Raw genomic sequence first — 18,749 nt, 5'->3', positions numbered from 1 at the left:
TCACTTGACATCCAGTAGTGGTGCTGCTCCATCAGACGTTGCTGTGAAGTTTCCACCCACCTGTGGGGTTGTTGTGTCACTACTCTCATCCAGGACCATGGCGGCTCTTTCTCAGCGTTGACACATGTCACGGGCTTCCTTGCATGGAGATGGCACCACATGCCAGGGTCATGTGACGTGCTGTCTCAGGAGCCCCTCCTGAGAGCCATTTGAAAGTGGGACGTCTGTTGACTCCCATCATGTGCATTGTTCCTCTGATCCCGTGAGTTCATCAGTGTATCTTACACCACCGCATCAATTATACATGACCCGCATCCAGCAAAAGCTATTTTTAGACCCGCAGCCTTCTATCGATCCGACCACACGTAAGTCATCTGACCCAACCGAGTGAGACTCGAATATTGCTGTGACAGCTCTTCCCTCTGCATTCCACTTAATTCCTCTTGAGCATAGATCATTTCACACACACACAGACACACACACACACACTCCAGCGCTGGAGAGGCAGGAGAGCGGCAGAGAAGGAAGAAGGGAACAATGCTCCTCTAGGGAGGCAGCGAGGAACTGTGGAGGTGAATGAAGGGAGGACGGAGAGGAGAGAGAACATGAGCCTCACAGCCATTAGTCTCTGTCGTCGACCCTCCCCCTCCTCTTTTTCATCTCACCCTCCTCTCCTTTCTGTCTCCCCCTCTCTCCTGCCATTCTTGTCTTCCTCCTCTCATCCTTTCGTTTTTTGTGCTGTGTTGCCCAACGTTAAGACGCACAGAACGGTGCTTTGTTTTTGTTTGTACCGTATCTTTCAAACATTTCTTTGGAAAGTAATAATAAATATACATTTATATTTTAAATGTATGTATGTACATGTACAAATATACAAATAAATATACCTATATATTTTTATTTTGGTAAACTATATATATATATATATATATATATAATGGAGTCTGTATATAAAACTATGTATCAAGTGATGAGACTTCAGGAGGAAAAAGGTTAAAAACACATTTTTAAAGTATTTTAAAAAAAGGTCCTTTAACATACATCTACATTCACACATTATCAGCCTGGAAACATAACTCAGTGCACATGGTTGAATGCAGTGGAAGTTCCACTGTCAAAAAGATAGATAGGCAGATTTGAAATGAATGTCTTATCGGTTACAAAGTGGAACTGATAAAAGTGCAAATTGAAGCACAAAACTTTTCCTATCGAGCGTGGAAATCCAGCAGGCTCGCAGTGAATAAGGTTCTCTCCTAAAACACAACATGCGGTTGGGTCAAGGGTTGGCGTGTGTGTGTGTGTGTGTGTGTGTAACTGTGCGTGTGCGTGGCCAAAGTAGGGCAGGAGAGCCTGGCATGGACTCAGCTTCCTGCATGAGTGACCTAAGGATATAATGTGTGTGTGTGACTGTGTGTGTGTGTGGCTGCCAAACAGTGGGAGGAGTCAGTGAAGGCACCACAGAAGCAGAAAAAGACACAAGCATAGTAGAAAGAGAGAGGAAGGAAGCGCATCTGCACGGATGCTCATCTCTGCACTCCAGCTCGCCTCCTCACGCCTCACGCTTCTGCAGCGGCTCCTCTGTCTCCGCTCTCTTCCTCAGAGTCTGCGGCCGCCTGTGTGTGTGAGTACCATCCACTCTGCTGTTGATGGATGTATTTTTGGACCCTTCTGCTTGACTCACTTCTCCACTTGGATCAGCTCAGCTTCTGAGTGATTCCAGCGCAATAGTCTGTCCTCCTGGACTGAATGAGAAATGTTTGTGTGGCTTCCAGAAGAAGTGGGATTCTGAGCATGTTGCCTTTGTACAAGGAGTCGATCGGCATGAAGTTATTCTGTGAGGGAAGGGCGTGAGAAGCACGGATGAATGGGGAGCAGCACTTGTGAGGTTTGGATAGAGCTGAGCTAAGAGACAGAGCTCTCCGTTTTTCCAGTGGATTTGTGTGGTCTCAAGCTCTACAGTGACCGGAAGAATACTCTGCAGGTGTGTGGACTCTCTTGTAGAGATCCATCCTGGTGAGACTCAAACTCCAACCTGTTCCTCCGAGAGTAGACATGGTGCACGCTACCTAGCTAGTTAGCATTGTGTGAGGTTGGTCGGCTTGCAGATGTAAACACTCGATCATTGGTGTTGTGCTTTTAAAGCTCTCATGTTCTTCATGGTCAGCTCACCAATGTAGCATGCTAGGCAGCCTTTGTGTGGGGGCTTTTAGCATGGTGTTCTCAGGTCGTGGCTTAGGGTTAGTAACCGAGCAGTAGGTTTTCATAGAGTTACTTTATAGGTTGACAGGGGCAGTAATTCATGCATTTCTCGACAGTAAAATGGCTTTTTTTTAATCAAATGACTCTTATCAGTTAGCATACCCTGCTAACCTTTTAAGTTAGCAACAGTTTTCTTAACCTTCAGACGGCTCTATTTAGGTTATTTAACTGTTTGCTTCGCTGGCTTTTGCCCTATCGATGGTTTCATCATGTTTGTCTGTCACCAGAGTAGAAGTTTGCGCGTGCTAATTCATTTCTTAATACCATAGTTTATTGCCATAGTCCTGACATGCAGAGCAGTGCAATATATATGTATATATATATATATATATATATATATATATATATATATATATATATATATATATGTAAGTGTGTGCTAGAAAAATGTACACGGGGCCATTTTATGCCACCTCCATTACATTAGCCGCCACAGGTTAGCAACTATTGTCTGATTTGGGTCGAACATGTGTTCCTACGAGTTTTATTCTAGTGACTTTTTTGTCCCATGTGTTGATGGTGTCTGTGCTGATTTAAAGTGTCTCCTTGTTGATATAATAAAGCAAGACATTTTCAGACCTTCCTAAACACAGAGGGAAATGAAAACTATTTGTGAACGCTGCAAATGAAGCGGCTCGTGTTTGTGTGCGCGGTCGTGTGTTCTCACTCGTGTGTACCTCTGGTATCATTGAATTACTCAGGGTTAATTAGATTCTGTAGTCAGCGGTAATGGTTCATGGACACACACACACACACACACACACACACACACACGCACGCACACACACACACACACAGGCGGGCGGTTCAGTCGGGGTCGAGCAGGCGCTCCGCCAGCTGGGTTGCCATCACATGTGAGGTTAAATCCAGTATCGAGCAACAATATTTAGACTCAGCGATGAAACCATCGTCGTGCTTTGTGTCGCACCCAGCGCCCTGCTGACGTCACAGGAAGGTTCCATCCACATTATGTACGCTGTCTTTTTCCCCTCCACTTTTAGCGTGTCTGTGAATTATGCACATAATTGAAGAGGCACTGTGGCATTTTTAAGGCCACTTGGAGATAAAAATTGGGTCATGAGATTGAAGTGTAGCTGCTGCACCGAAAAATATTAAAATATGAACAATTCAATGCACTTTACTGCCACACAGACCGGGAGAGATGAGTCAGTACGAGAATATCAAGGTTCAAATATGAACGTTTTGGCTCAAGGGCAGCAAGAGATGGTGGGAGGGAAAGATTTATTTAACTTTACTACTTCTAACTAGTGATGGGTAGATGAGGCTTCATGACACATTAGTGAAGGTTCGATGAGGTTTCATGAAACAGTGTCCTGATTCTCAGAGGCCACCAGATGGCGCTGTCTGCTGTAAAATGTTTGGCTTGAACAACTACTTCAATGAACATCATTTCTAAACCAAGAGCACCACCTAGTGGCCTCTGAAAATGAGGACACTGTTTCATGAACCTTGCAATACTGTTTCATCTACCCATCATTACCGCTAATTTCAATCTTGGGGCCCAAATCCATTGAACAGAATATGCTAAAAGAAAGTTCTGGCAGAAAGAAGTGGTGTGTTATCAGTTCAAATAGTACAAAGTCGAATGTCTTAAACTCACAATTCTCCTTCAGTCAGGTTGCTATGTTATGTTTCTGTGAGCCTGGTTAGCACAGCGCTAACAACAGTGACTTGGGAGGAGGAAGTCGAGGGTTAAAATTTCCCTCTTATTGCTTCTGACATCTCGCAGCATCATCTGACGAAGAATCAGTCACAATCTCATGACTGGTCATGATGTCATTCGATGTTGAGCCAAGTCTGATCTATATTTAGCTTTAAGTTGAACGTAGCCATTAGCCATATGCTGTTCTCTTTTTGATACGCGATCTTTTGACCATAGCAACTTGCTCTCCATATCCATGGCTTCATTCTGTCCTGAGCGCTTTATTGTAGCAGCGATATAATGGCTCCCACTAAACGTGATTCTCTGACTCTCTGAAGCCTTTGTTGGAAGCACTCAACAGGTTCGCAGTTTCATACCTTGCATTGCAGAACCTCATCTCTGATTCCCAGTTGGAATTACTGCAGTCTTAGCATCAGAGCTTGGCTAGCTAGCTTATGCAGCTACATCACAGTTCTCGATCTTTTGGCCCAAACAAGGCTTGTCTCACGCCCTCACGCCACTCTTCCCGTGCAGCTGTAGTAAAATCTCAATTCACCAAGCGCTCCTCAAATCCCCTCCATGAAAGCACTTGGGTCGAGTGCGCCAAAACGCTACGCGAGTGACTGAACATGGTGAATCATCAAAAGCGGCTCTCTGTTGAGCAAAAACTGTACGAGGAAAACATGACATTCAAGAGAGTTTGACAACATTTTCAGCTGAAAACTCACCACGCTTCCCTTCCACTTGTCGAAGTCAGCCTGCGTGTCTAATGCTAACGGCGGCGCATCAGCAGAGATTGCTGCTTCTTCCAGCTGACATCAGAGCTGCCTGACATGGCTCACCGCCGACACACGGTTTTCTGGTTGTCTGGCTACGTTAGTCTGCTGCGGCTTCCTTTTCAGTAACGGTGCTCATGGAGGAAGTCGGACACCAGTCAGTGGAAAATGCCTCTCTTGAAGTCCGTACTATCTCACTAGTTTTATGTGTCCTTTTTTAGTAATAGATCTGTTGTTTAAAGGACTGTTGTTATTTCTTGGTGACAGCTCTGATCTGGCTCAGACCCTCCACATCTCTAATTCTGGGGCCATGGTTCTCAATGAGGTGGCTTCAGAAGCTTGTTTGGATGGGGCCTGGTTGGCACGGGGAATATGTTAGTTTGGCCTCAGAAAAAAAATTATAAATAAATAAAATTATATCCTCATATAAAAATTATTTGAAAAAAAATGATATAAAATAATAAAAAATATATATAAAATGAAATTATATTTAACTCAATAGCATCCTCAGTATGGCCCCTGATAAAAATGAGTTTAAAAAAATGAATAAATACAAAAAACTAAAATAGTATGACCAAAGTCGTAGGTTAAAAAAAAAAGAAGAAAAAAAATACTGTGAAATAAAAGCTATTAATAAATATTACTATTATTAAATTCACGGTTTCAAGTTCTCCATCAGAATCTACATCAGCACTTTACCTGCATCATGAGTTCTTTCCGGACCATGTGACAGTGCAGTCCAGTGTTGTTCAATCCGGTTCGGCTCTTACGCACAACCCAATCCAACCCTGAATATTCCGGTATTTATTCAGTTGTGACGTGTGTTTCCAGAATACAGTCGTTTCGAGGCGAAGATCCACGACCTGAGGGAGCAGATGATGACCAGCAGTATCAGCTCCAGCTCCACATCGCTGCGCTCCACACAGAAACGCACGCTCTACGTCAGGTAGGCACACACACCGACACCCAGGTGAGCAGTTGTTCGTGGTGTGTGAGAGAGCCAGGATCTGAGTTGCGGAAGCTGCAGTGTCTCACACACTTCCATCACCTCCTTCTGTTTGAAGAAAGCGATTCTCACACTCTGAAGTGCCGACATCACACTTTAGCATCCCTCTCCTCTGACACCTCAGTTTTATTTTGTTTTGAGTCAGCACCACCAGTCGACGCGTGACTGCTTGCAGCTAGTGACGCTAACCGCCATCGACCAGCAGAACTGAGCCTCATCTCATTTCACTTGACAAAATCAGCCTTCATTTCATGCTCTGACCCCTGTGAAATTCACGTCTGCATGTGAGTGCTGGTTCTCACTTGTGTCATTTCTGTAGGAAACATTGAATAGAAAACAACAAACCCTTGAATGGAGGAGTGCAGCTGACGCACATACACACACGGGAGATGAAACTAAAGGTCAGATCCACTCTGTGGATCGTGGTCTGCAAACATCCGCCTCCATATTTGCCACCTGGGATTTGATCCGATTCCCTTCTGTTTGTCTGTCGATCTGCAAGCGGGTCGATCGCAGTTCTGAAATTCACGTCGCGTCTTTGTGTGGGGTGGAGAACTTTGTTTCTCTCGGCTGCTGGGGACACCACACGACATTCCAGATGCTCCACGTGGCTTTAGTTTTTAATGTCACACTGGGGTCTGAGAAGAGTCGGAAGACATGTTGGATTAAATATTGAGCTTCATCAGCAGGTCTGGTGAGGTTCTCCTGGCATGTTACTCAGTTTTGGGGAGAGAAAAGTAGCTGCTGACTACAGGTTTGGTGGTGAGTCATTGGTGACACCACCTGGTGTCTCAAATGGCCTCAGGTTTGTCAGGTGAAGCCTTTGTTTTCATTATATTTTGCCAGGTTAAAAAGTAAAAATAAGAAAAAAACGAGGACTGTCAATAGATGAAGAATTTTAATCTCAATTAATCGCACTAAAGCTGAGTTAACTCACGATTAATGGCATATTTATCACACATTTTGTATCTGTTCTGAATGTAACTCAAAGGAAGAGTGGACAACAACAATGTTATCCATTACCATGTAGGTGGGGTTACTCTCAAGAATGCTATGGTGGGTTGTTGGGGTAAACAAATGTTCACGAGTTTACTCGGCTTTACTTCGATTCATGAGATAAAGGATTTTTTGACCACAAGATAGAAATCAATGGTGAACAAAAAGTAAACCTAACCATCCAAAACACATGGCTCACCTGAACCAGGACTCTGAACCAAACCTGCCCCAATAAAAATAAACTCATTTTAATAACCCACTAAACCTTGTGAGGACAGTCCAAAATGTCCTCACAAGATAGTGGCTTGTCAAGACTTGGCGCTCAAGTATGGCAAAACATACCCACACACACTCGCTCAGTCCTACCTGGGTCACCTTGTTTTAGCTGTATTTCCTCTGAGAACCAGGTTGTCAGTTTCCTTAACATACGGTGCTCACACCTCAACACACACACACACACACACTCAGGGGCGCCTGCAGCACGAAACAATTGCTTCCTCTCTACCAATGAGCATCTACCACTGGAGAAGATGATTGGTCGGTCATGGCAGTCACCAGACGCAGGAGCCAAACCTCTGACAATGATGGATGATCCAGGTGCTCGCAGGTTCACTGCTTTATTTCCTGAGACCTTGAAATGATTCCTGAGCTCCTCGCAGAAATGTAGTCATCGCTGCAGAGGAAGTATGAAGTCACCTCAACGGTGAGGATGAATCCATTCATATTTCAACAAAAATAAAAAATATATATGGAATAAAATTTGATAGGTATTAAATACTACGCCAAATACTTCCTATCTTCTTTTGTGTTGTTGTTTTTGGAAAAGGAATTTTTTTTTCACATGAAAGTGAACTGTCACTGGAAACAGTGGCACTGAGGAAAAGACAGGAGGCAGAGCTGGAGGTAGCAGAGATGAAGATGCTGAGCTTCTCTCTGGGAGTGAGCAGGATGATGATAGGATCAGAGGGACAGCACATGTGCTCAGGTGTTTAGGAGACCAAGTCAGAGAGGCTAGATGGAGATGGTTTGGACATGTACAGAGGAGAGAGAGAGAGCCAGGACATTGGTAGATGAAGATGTTGAGGTTGGAACTGCCAGGCAGAAGGTGGAGAGGAAGGCCAAAGAGGAGATGGATGGAGGTGGTGAAGGAGGACATGAGGTTTGGAGGTTTGAGAGAAGAGGAAGCAGAGGACAGGGTGAGATGGAGGGAGATGGTCTGCCGTGACCCCTGAATGGAGAAGCTGGTAAGAGAAAGAAGAGGATGAAAGTGAACTATCACCAGCAACGTCTAATTCAGCTTCTCTCTGGCTAGCTACATTTTTAAATGCCAACACTCTATGCCACATATGTGTTGGCGTGCATTCACTCGTGGCTCTGGCTCTCCTTCACATTTCAGATTTTATTTTCGCTAAATTAAGCTCATAATTCCAAGAGTACGGAGTTGTAGACAAGATGGCCGACCTCATTCCGCTACACCAGATCCTGCATCGGAAACCCAGAAGCCAGAAGTAGACGCGCTGGACCTCGATAGCTTGTAATAACAACATCACCAGAAGCCAAGATGGAGATACATTTTTAAAATACGACTTCTTTCTTATTACAAAATTAAAATCCTTGGAGAACATTTTCATGATGTGGCGCTACATTCTCACCTCAAAAATGTCACATCAAAAATGAAGTCCAAAAGGGCATAATAACGTACAAAATATGTTTAGTTTATTTATAGTTTGTTTTCTTCTCACATTACATGAGCAACTTTCTTCTTTGATGTATTGAAAAGTGCAAACATCTCATAACGTCGTGCATCATCGTGCGTCTCGGGAAATAAACCCAGCAGAATGTACGTTAAACGCTATTTTCTTACCATGTTGTGGCATTGTGGTTCTCAAATACACTGGCTGTGTGGAGTCGTCGATATGCAAATGAGCTGATGATGTCATATTGACCCATTGTCAAACCAGAACATGAACTCAGGGTGTCATTGAGCCTGCCGTCTGAAACGGACCACTGCGGCTGCAATAATCTTGGACCATTTCACAAAGGAAACGCATCTTTCTCACCACATTTCACAACAATATAAGACATGTTTACAACAATCTCAAAGTTACAGCACTGCAATCCTTCAACCCCTTCATGCCGACTCATCTTCCAGTTGGTGGGTGACTTGTCAAACCCAACAGTTTCATCTCTCCCTGCCAAAGTTCAGATCCGGCCGCTTGTCGGCTTCATCGCCTCACTTTCTCTTCATCACGTGGTCCGTGGTGGACAGCTGTGTGTCCAGCTCAGCTGCTTGGAGGCTGTTTGTGTCTCTCAGAGGTTTCATCTCTTTGTTTTCCATCATTCAAACACGTCTCCCTCTCCATCACCGACGTCAGCCTCACTGCCTGTCTGCCTGATTTCCTCCTGATTTGTCAGTCTCATGTCTCTCCTCTGTTTTATTGATGAACGCCATGCAGACTTCAGGGAAGCCTGTTACTTAAGCTCTACTTCCTTTGCACACACACACACACACACACACACACACGCTCTTGCCCTACTTTTCCAGGTCTTTTCCCTGCGGATGAGTTTGTGGTCACAGGAACAGATTAGCACACTCGCTCAGACAGATGTGGGCCCTCACTAGCAGCGTGTTGAAAAGCACTTGAGGTCACTCAGGTCAAGTGTGCCACTGCAGCTGCTGCAAATCAACCAGACTTGTGGGTAGGAGGTCCACTGTTTTAGGATGTTTGCTAGTGATGGGTCGCTCAGGTTTCATGACACTGTATTCAAGGGTAGAAGAGATTTCATGACACTGTACTGAAGGTAGATGAGGTGTCATGACACAGTTGTGAAGGGTAGATGAGGTTTCATGACACAGTATTGTAGGGTAGATGAGGTTTCATGACACAGTAGTGAAGGGTAGAAGAGATTTCATGACACTGTACTGAAGGTAGATGAGGTGTCATGACACAGTAGTGAAGAGTAGATGAGGTGTCATGACACAGTAGTGAAGGATAGATGAGGTGTCATGACACAGTAGTGAAGAGTAGATGAGGTGTCATGACACAGTAGTGAAGGATAGATGAGGTGTCATGACACAGTAGTGAAGAGTAGATGAGGTGTCATGACACAGTAGTGAAGGATAGATGAGGTTGTAAAATGATTTGAACAACTAATTCAATGAAACCTCACATCATTTCTCAACCAAGAGCTCCATCTAGTGGCCTCTGAAAATGAGGACACTGTTTCATCAATCCTGCAATGCTGTTTCATGATACCTCATCTCCTGTCAGTATTTACTCAACACTTCGTGGAATGAGATGAAACTCTTCAGTGACTGGTCTCCACCTGACTTGCCTGCAGAGCTTTGTTCGACTACGATGGCAGCGTGTCGGACCAGAGCAACCCGCCCAGCCAAGTCCTTCCCTTCCACTTCGGGGAGATTCTCCACGTGAGCAGCGCCGGCGAAGAAGAGTGGTGGCCCGCCCGCCACCTCAGCCCCCCGCCCCCCAACTGCCCCGAAGTCGGGGTGATCCCTAGCCGCAGAAGGTAGCGTTCACTCTGAGGAGCTCATGTTGTACGTATCTGGTGACCTCACCGCTGGTGTCCACACAGGGCGGAGAAAAAGGAGCGCTCCAGGTTAAAGACAGTGAGAGTGAGCAGATCGCAAGACAGATCGGTGAGTTGGACATGAAAATATCAACGGATCAGGTCATTATTTTACATTATATTGTTTTATTTCTATTTCCTTTATGACCTGACTCCCCCATTAACTGTATTTTGGGAAACAATACTTCATAATATTCAGTCTTATCCCAAAGGAAACACTTACATTTATCATAATTTGTTACTTATTTTAACTTTGTATGAACATGATGATAAAAAAACAGATTAACGAATTATAATATTCTTTTTGTGATTTTTTTATTTATGGATTTCAAACTTATAGACAGTGATATGAAACAAATTATTTTTTTATTTTCCTCTCAAGTTTCCTGATTTTATTTCCACATTGTTCATGTGAACAGGAAGTGGGATTGTTTTCTAGCAGATGACAGTTACTATGACATGCAGGGAGAGAGTTTGGTGGAACCTGAGCCCAGGATCAGAGCGAAGCCTTGTCTCTTCCCTCATGGTCTCTGATACAAGCACACACTTGCAGACACAGGCGTCACTTTTGAAGTGTGCTCGCAGGTTCACTTTCAGTTATCACCTGTGCAGAGCTGCTGCTTTACAGTGTGAGTGAACCGTGAGACTGGCTGCAGAAGTGGCTGTGTGAGTCATTGCACACTTTGACTAGTGACTTTTCTGACGTAAGGACAACTTCAACATTAAGGATTTTTTTTTTAAATGCTTTTCAGACGTTTCAGGTTTTACATGACTTTCAACTCGCTGTTTTCTTCTGCGTATGTTCCCCCCCTACTTGCTGGCTGCTCAGATAAAGGTTGTAATATAGTGATGTCTCTCATTCTTTCTCTTCCTGCAGGATCAGGAGGACAAGGGTGAGTCTTCTCTCCTACAGCGACACCATCTGGCCAGACGCTCACACTACAACAGTTAACATCAAATCATATTGCATATTTTGTCCCATGTCATAACGGACATATCCATGTTAATAACAATAATAATAATAATAATATTAATAATAATAATAATAATATTAATAATAATAATAATAATAATAATAATAATAATAATAATAATAATAATAATAATAATGTTATTGGTATATTTTTGTATTACTATATTATTATTATTATAGTAGTAGTAGTAGTAGTAGTAGAGTCAAAGAGGTTTGGATAAATTGTTATTCCACAGATCCCACTGCATTTAAAAAAAAAATCCATTTAATATCTAAAATGTTGGAATTAACTAAAATCTAAATTCAAATCATAAAAAACGTTTTCCTATATAATATGCGCTTGCTTGAAATTGAAGTATAATAAAAAAGTTAAAAAAAATAGTCCTCATTAATAAACATCTTATTTTAAAAAGCGCACCATATGCTACTTTTAATTATTGAAAGGAACGTACATAGGGAATTCAGATGTTTTTGAATGACATTATTCATTGGAAAAACAAAGGCTAAATGTTGTTTTTGAGCTGTTACACTGAAATGCTGTTACAATTAAATATATATTTGATATTCGTAATGAAGCTCATCATGCTGTTAACTACAGGGCAGATAATGTTTTCAATATATATATATATATATATATTTATATTTTTAATAATCTAATGTAATATAGTATTTGGATTAAAATCTGATTTTGTTTATGTATTCTAAATACAGACTTTAATAACCTTTCGATAATGCAGGTTGACTAGTCAACGGTTTCAGAAGCTGAATGTTCATCACATACCGTTGCTCTGACACTGTCTTTCCAAGTCTCTGTGAATGTGTCACTAAATCACAGTACAGAACTAAATAACCTCCAGCAACTTGTGACTGTTTTAATGCTGGTAATGATTGACAGCTGAATGACTTTGCGTGTGTGTGCGTTTTTTTGTCCGCCTGTCTTTGCTTCTCCATGTTTGTCTGTGTCGCTGACTCTGACCTGTCTTGTCCTTCCAGAGCTGGTAACCTCTGGCACCAGCGATAGTGAGAGTAGTTCCTGTAAGTCTCTACCCTGTCGCTCTCCCCATCCGCCTGTCGCTCTGTGTGTGAACATCAGTCAGTGTGGTGTGGTCCCTACGCACATGCTCTGGCGTGTCTTGCTGGTTTTGGTTCTGTGTGCATCAGTCTGTGCCGGCTCCTCTCTCCTCCAGCCTGCTCTTCCAGAGCTGTCGCCCAAGTCTGAGCTGCCTCACAGAGAGTGTTGAGCGACACAAATAAATAGATCCATGATGTGTCTTTGTCTTCTCAGCTGGACAAGATGAGATTTTCCTCACCTACCAACCCGTTATGCAGCAAGAAGGTCAGTCCATATACATACACACATATATATATATATATATATATATATAGATATATAGATATATCTATATCTATATATATATATATAGATATATATATATATATCTATATATATATATATATATATATATATATATATATATATATATATATATATATATATATATATATATATATATATATATATATATATATATATATATATATAGCTTAGCGATGAGAGGAGATACGCGTCTTACTCTTCTGCATCACCGACTCTTTTTCAGTGAACTACACACGGCCAGTCATCATCCTCGGACCAATGAAGGACCGAGTGAACGATGACCTCATCTCCGAGTTCCCTGACAAGTTCGGCTCCTGCGTCCCACGTGAGTGTTTGGAAAATGCCTCAGTTGCAACTGGTGAAGAAACGTAAAACATGCTTATGGAGGGCGACCCGCTCTTCGTCTTGTCAGCGGCTGAGTGAATGTTTAGCTCGACACATTTATCGTAAAGTGTTGTGAAACCGAAGCTCAAAGAAACTTCAGATAAGGTTTATAAATCAGGTCATCAAAGCTGAGTTTGAAATGATGACCCCCCCCGCCCCCAGACACAACGCGAAGCCGGCGAGACTACGAGGTGGACGGCAGAGATTATCACTTCATGTCCTCCAGAGAACTGATGGAACGAGAGATCCAGGAACACAAGTTCATCGAGGCCGGCCAGTACAACAACCATCTCTATGGAACCAGCATACAGTCTGTGAAGGAAGTGGCCGACAAGGTGAGGAAGTCGCGCGTGTGGAAGTGGAAGACGGAGTTTGATGTGGCCCTCTCGCTCCTGGCAGGGGAAGCACTGTATCCTGGACGTATCAGGGAACGCCATCAAGCGTCTGCAGCTGGCTGGCCTCCATCCCATCGCCATCTTCATTAGACCACGCAATGTCGACAACATCCTGTAAGTCTCTGGTCACTTCTGAGCAGAGTAGCCACAGTACCAGTCGTGCTACTTCTCAACCATCTACTGCAGCATGAGTAGAGTTTGTGAGGATGTTATCGTGGTACTACTCACGGTAGCACAGGTTTTATTTAAATAATACGTTGGAGCAGTAGTGGGCATCAATGTTTTTTTTAAAAAGTGCAGTGCCAGTACTACCAGTAACTGGTGATGGATCAATGAGGCTTCATGAAACAGTGTCCTGATCTCCAGAGGCCACCAGATGGTGCTGTCTGCTGTAAAATGTTTGGACTTGAGCAACCAATTCAATGAAACCTCACTCAATTTCCAAACAAAGTGCGCCATCTAGTGGCCTCTGGGAATTAGTACTGTTTTATCAAGCCTGATGCTTCATCTCCCCATCACTTCTAGTAATCATGATATTAGTCCTAATAGTGTGGAGGAACTGCTAGTGGTGGAAAGCATTCCTTACAGTTCTACTGCAGCAGCAGCAGCAGCAGCAGCACCAGTCGTCGTAGTGGGGCCATTACTCTGCGTAAATGATGTAGTAGTACTTGTTATCATCAGGAACTTTTTTATTATATTAATGATTAATGTATTAGCAGGTATAGTACTGCATTTGTAACGGAGCTGCGTTATACTGTATAGCTGAGAGTTAATACAATTCCTAAGATACTTTTAGTAAGAGACAGTTTAGTAGTATTTTGGCAAACAATGGCATTGTTCTCAATGTAGAATATGGGGTAGTTGGCAGGAGCAGTAGTGTGGGTGCATAGTGTAAGTACTGTTAGCATTGTCACTCTTCTTACTGATACAATTCACACAGCTGTAAATGATGCAACAGCTGTAGTTTGTTATTATCACACTGCTTAATATGTCAGAACTGAAGGAAATTGTGTTGAGAAGTGATGGTGGTAGTATAAATATACAATATATACAAGCAATAGTGAAAATGGTGGTAATGCCAGTTGTATACTGAGGCTTCGTGACACGGTATTGAAGGGTAGATGAGGTTTCATGAAACAGTGTCCTGATTTTCAGAGGCCACCAGATGGCGCTGTCTGCTGTAAAATGTTTGGACTTGAACAACTCATTCAATGAAAGCTCACTTAAACCAAGAGCGCCATCTAGTGGCCTCTGAAAATTACGACTCTGTTTCATTCACCCTGCAAGACTGTTTCATGACGCCTCATCGACCCATCACTTGTTGACACTGGGTGAAGCTGGTGTATTTTTTAGCACTGCAGACGTGTGTCTGCTGGTGGGATGAATCGGTTGTTGATCGAAGTTATGATGACCTGTTGGCTCTTTTTCCCCTCAGTGTGTAACTTGTTGACATGGTTGTGTGTCTGTGCAGCGAGATGAACAAGCGTCTGAGCGAGGAGCAGGCGAGAAAGACCTTCGACAGAGCTGTCAAGCTGGAGCTGGAGTTCACAGAGTACTTCACCGGTGAGCCAGACGCCTCCGTCCCTTTGGCTTCCTGCTCACTCGGAAAACGTACTATTTCTAAATGTGCAAAATGCCTTTTTTCTGATTCGTATTCATGATTTTGTCATGGTTCGATGAACACTAACATGTGGAGAGAGTTCATCTGGAGCGCACTTTAGTAAAGACCCACTGTGTGTCCGCAGCCATCGTCCAGGGCTCCACTCTGGAGGAGGTCTACTCGCAGGTGAAGCTGATCATCGAGGAGCAGTCGGGTCCGTACATCTGGGTTCCCACCAAGGAGCGACTGTGAATCTACACCGCACCCTCCCACGTTATCGCTCTCCTCCTCCTCCTCCTCTCCGACTCACTCCTACACACCTCCATCTTCTCACACACTTGAAGTCGAGGAAGACTGAGACTTTTCTGGCCACGTCGCTTCCTGAAACAAAGGCGGGGAGCTCGCTTGTCCAGCAGCCCATTGGCTGATCTTCCTGCAGCTCAGTTCCTTAATGTTTAAGGAGGCGGTTTCAATCGACACGCACCATCATCGGATTCTGTTCTTCTTATTGTCGTCGTTGTTGTTGTTTTCATATTAACGAAGGGTGATGCATTCATGTTTGGGTTTGTAACGGTAATATTGTCACCAAGAGGCAGACTTTTGCACGCTGTAGCTTTAAGAGCATGTTTTTGGGACAAATTCTTCTCCCTTCCTCGTCTGCCCGCTCTCTTCCGTTCAGAAATGACTCATGCTGTCCCTCGTCCCGCTCACCTTCCGTCCATCATTCAGTTTTTTAAAAATATGCCCCCGTGAAAAAGAACAAAATGTCATATATTTTAAGAATAGATCCTATTTTAAGAATGAATAATACACCATCGATTATTCAAGCGCCGGACTGGAGCCTGTACTTATCAAACACAGACGCATATAAGTCATCGCTGAAATTATTGTCAGTAAAATGAATGAAATCATAATTATTCAACAATGTCTTCATTTTAAAAAACATTTTAAAATATTATTTCAGTTAAATTTATTGAAAAACCTGAAAGAAATATATATTTTTGCGTGAGCAAAATGTTATTGGAGCGTAGATTTGGCTTTCATTACGCTGATGCACCTATCAGCTAAAAATGCTTAAGATGCTAATCTAACAAAAAAATCCATTTTGTGAGTCATACATGTTGAGATAAGGACTCACAAAGTACTAATACAAACCTTGTGACTAAGAGAACGTGTTAGTCAGTGTTGCTAATTCGGCTCATAGTGAAACAGCTGCGTTTGCTAACAAAGGTGAAATGTTAAGTTACCTAAATGTAACTTCAGTTCTATGAATACGCGTGACACCGTCTCGCAGGCTTCACTATTGGTTACCTCCACTCCGAGACCAAAGGTGAACTTACATCATGATGGTCATGTGGAAACTCGCACAGCGCTCATTACAGGGAGAAGCCACCAACTGATGATGCGGCAATATTGAAGTATTGATCCACTATTTGAAACTGTATTCTATGTATGTTGAAGTTTTACAGTTGCTGCACCCTACTGGCAAATGCATATGAACCGTGGCTACATTTGTTCGATGACTACAGGCTCAGAAGTATAAAAGTACCTTTTTAAGTCCCCTCTCTCTTCTTCCAAGTCTCTTGTCATTCCGTCCTCTCTCCATCACATTGAGATGTTTTTAAAAACCGTGCATCTTCATCATCAACATCGTGATCATAATCAGCATCGCTATAGTTCCAAAACTCCCCCTCACTCCCCCCTCAGTTGCACTCACGAGGGTTTCCTTCCTGAAAGCATCTCAGCTGAGGAAGCTTCATGAACACCTTTAGAAGATGGTGTTTCTGGAGAGCGTAAGCCTGAAAGGGGAAAACATGGGTGTCCACAGTGTGTGCTTGGTCTGTCCCGGGGCCTCCTCCCAGGAAGACCTGCCAGTGTGACAGGGGGTCTACTCTCAATCTATCTTCTCACCTTGCATCTACCGGAGACTCCCTGCTGAGAAAACTCGCTCCAAATTCTTGGTTTTGCAATGATGTCGGTCGCTGCCAGGAGTTTGGGAGAGTCACCTTCTTTTGGCATTTGTCAACCGAAACATTGAGTTTGGGAGTTTGCCTCGCCATAGACGTCAGATTTTTATTAGAGGAGACAATAACCTGCTCATTGAAATCCATAGGAATATGATACACCACTTCTTTGGCCCAACAAATCTGTCGCCCATTTCAACAAATCCAGTACCATATTCCGGTAATGGTGAAAGAGACAGGAGTTAAGTTGGCTCCACCAAACCCTGCAACAGAGGTGTCCAAGCCGGCCCTCGAGGGCCACGATTGGTGAAGCTGTGTGTGCTTGACGGGTCAGAACAAAAACCTGTTTGGACCCCCCTGCCCTGCTGGGGAGGTACAGTGAGCTGCTGAGCTCCTGCTTTACTAAGTCAATTTCATCCATTTGCATTTGGGTGTTTAAGTTGGACCTTCCCTCTCAGATATGGTTCAAACAGGCCTCCCACACAGGAGCCATCACAAGAGGCTCCTGTGTCTTTGGAAATGGAATACGTGTAGATCCCACTGGTCGCCAGCCTCTTCACATGAAATGTGTTTACTGGAGCTCACCAACAAACCTGAGATGCTTTATGGAACATGGCAGCCTTCTCTCTGGACACCTTCCAAATCTCCTCCCATCCTTCACCCTTAAACTCCCGACGGAGACCAGAGGCACACAGAGAGTCCAGGACCGCTCCGCTGCTGTTGCTCACACATTCCGATATTCATGAAGGCGCAATATCTCCCTCCGAAAGAATGTCCAGCTCTTATTCCTGCCTCCAGACTTACAGGTGGTGTGGACCAGCGGGCCTCACGGGCTTGGACTCTCTGTGAGACTCTGTGTTGACGCGCTGGGGTCTTGTCACTGTCTGTTAGAGAAAAGCACCGATGCAAAGATTCTTATTACAGAGATGGATCTATATCTAACATATTCTAATATTTATCCCTGCTCTAACTGCCTATTTTGGTAAGAAAAAATAAAAAAAATCAAAAGAATTTGTTGGTATTGAGTCCAGTTCTTTGAGTGTTTGAGGACCAGTTCACACGAGCCTGTCTTAGCTCCCTCATCAAGGATCATTCATGAAAAAGTGGCCACCAGATGGCACTCTCTGCTCTAACATATTTGGATTTCAACGACCATTTTGATTAAACCTTGCTTTTTTTAAACTGAGAGCGCCACCTACTGAGCTTTGGCCACCAGGACGCTGTTTCGTGAAGCCTCACCAACCCATCGCTAGTCATTGCAGTTCCTCTGCGATTTCACCAATGAGCAACTGCGAGCGAGTCCAAGGGCGCTGTGTGACCCCAAGGGCTGCCATGGTTATTACATGAAAATTATTTTTTATTATTTTATTTAAAAACAAAAATACTCCCTTGGTCTCTGCAGGCCACCTGAGCCTGTGGGAACCATGCTGGTGACCCCTGCTGTAGATAGCTGTTGTAGTTTCCAAGGCAGAGCCTTTGTTCTTGTAGCTGGCTTCCCCCCCTCTGAAGTGTGCAGATGACACAGAATACTAGTACAGCGTAATGGGTAGATCATGAAACAGTATTGCAGGGTGGATGAAACAGTGTCCTCATTTTCAGAGGCCACTAGATGGCGCTCTTGGTTTTGAAATGACGTGAGGTGTCATTGAATTAGTTGTTCAAGTCCAAACATTTTACAGCAGACAGCACCACCTGGTGGTCTCTGAACATCAGGACACTGTGTCATGAAACCTCACCTACCCTACAATACTGTGTCATGAAACCTCA

The 18,749-nt window shown here is 43.5% G+C and overlaps 1 protein-coding gene across 13 annotated transcripts in view; it reads left to right on the top strand.

Annotated features, from left to right (window-relative positions):
- LOC128762354 (discs large homolog 1-like protein) overlaps window positions 1-16,583 on the top strand; it is a 92,586-nt gene extending 76,003 nt beyond the window's left edge. For 11 of the 13 annotated variants that reach the window (XM_053870563.1, XM_053870580.1, XM_053870597.1 and 8 more), the window contains 11 exons: window positions 5,530-5,644; window positions 10,043-10,228; window positions 10,295-10,358; window positions 11,166-11,181; window positions 12,255-12,296; window positions 12,547-12,597; window positions 12,863-12,964; window positions 13,186-13,358; window positions 13,423-13,532; window positions 14,890-14,981; window positions 15,164-16,583. In XM_053870563.1, coding sequence (XP_053726538.1) covers window positions 5,530-5,644; window positions 10,043-10,228; window positions 10,295-10,358; window positions 11,166-11,181; window positions 12,255-12,296; window positions 12,547-12,597; window positions 12,863-12,964; window positions 13,186-13,358; window positions 13,423-13,532; window positions 14,890-14,981; window positions 15,164-15,270 — 1,058 coding nt within the window. In that variant the 3' untranslated portion in view covers window positions 15,271-16,583. Of the gene's footprint in view, window positions 1-1,081; window positions 1,622-5,529; window positions 5,645-10,042; window positions 10,229-10,294; window positions 10,359-11,165; window positions 11,182-12,254; window positions 12,297-12,546; window positions 12,598-12,862; window positions 12,965-13,185; window positions 13,359-13,422; window positions 13,533-14,889; window positions 14,982-15,163 lie in introns of those variants that run through there. The other 2 variants (XM_053870667.1, XM_053870571.1) reach the window with 2 other exon arrangements.
- The last annotated feature ends 2,166 nt before the right edge of the window (window positions 16,584-18,749 follow it).

This window comes from Synchiropus splendidus, chromosome 1, assembly GCF_027744825.2.
Source record: "Synchiropus splendidus isolate RoL2022-P1 chromosome 1, RoL_Sspl_1.0, whole genome shotgun sequence".
NCBI classification, from domain to species: domain Eukaryota; kingdom Metazoa; phylum Chordata; class Actinopteri; order Syngnathiformes; family Callionymidae; genus Synchiropus; species Synchiropus splendidus.
This window is presented reverse-complemented; position numbering and strand designations above follow the sequence as displayed.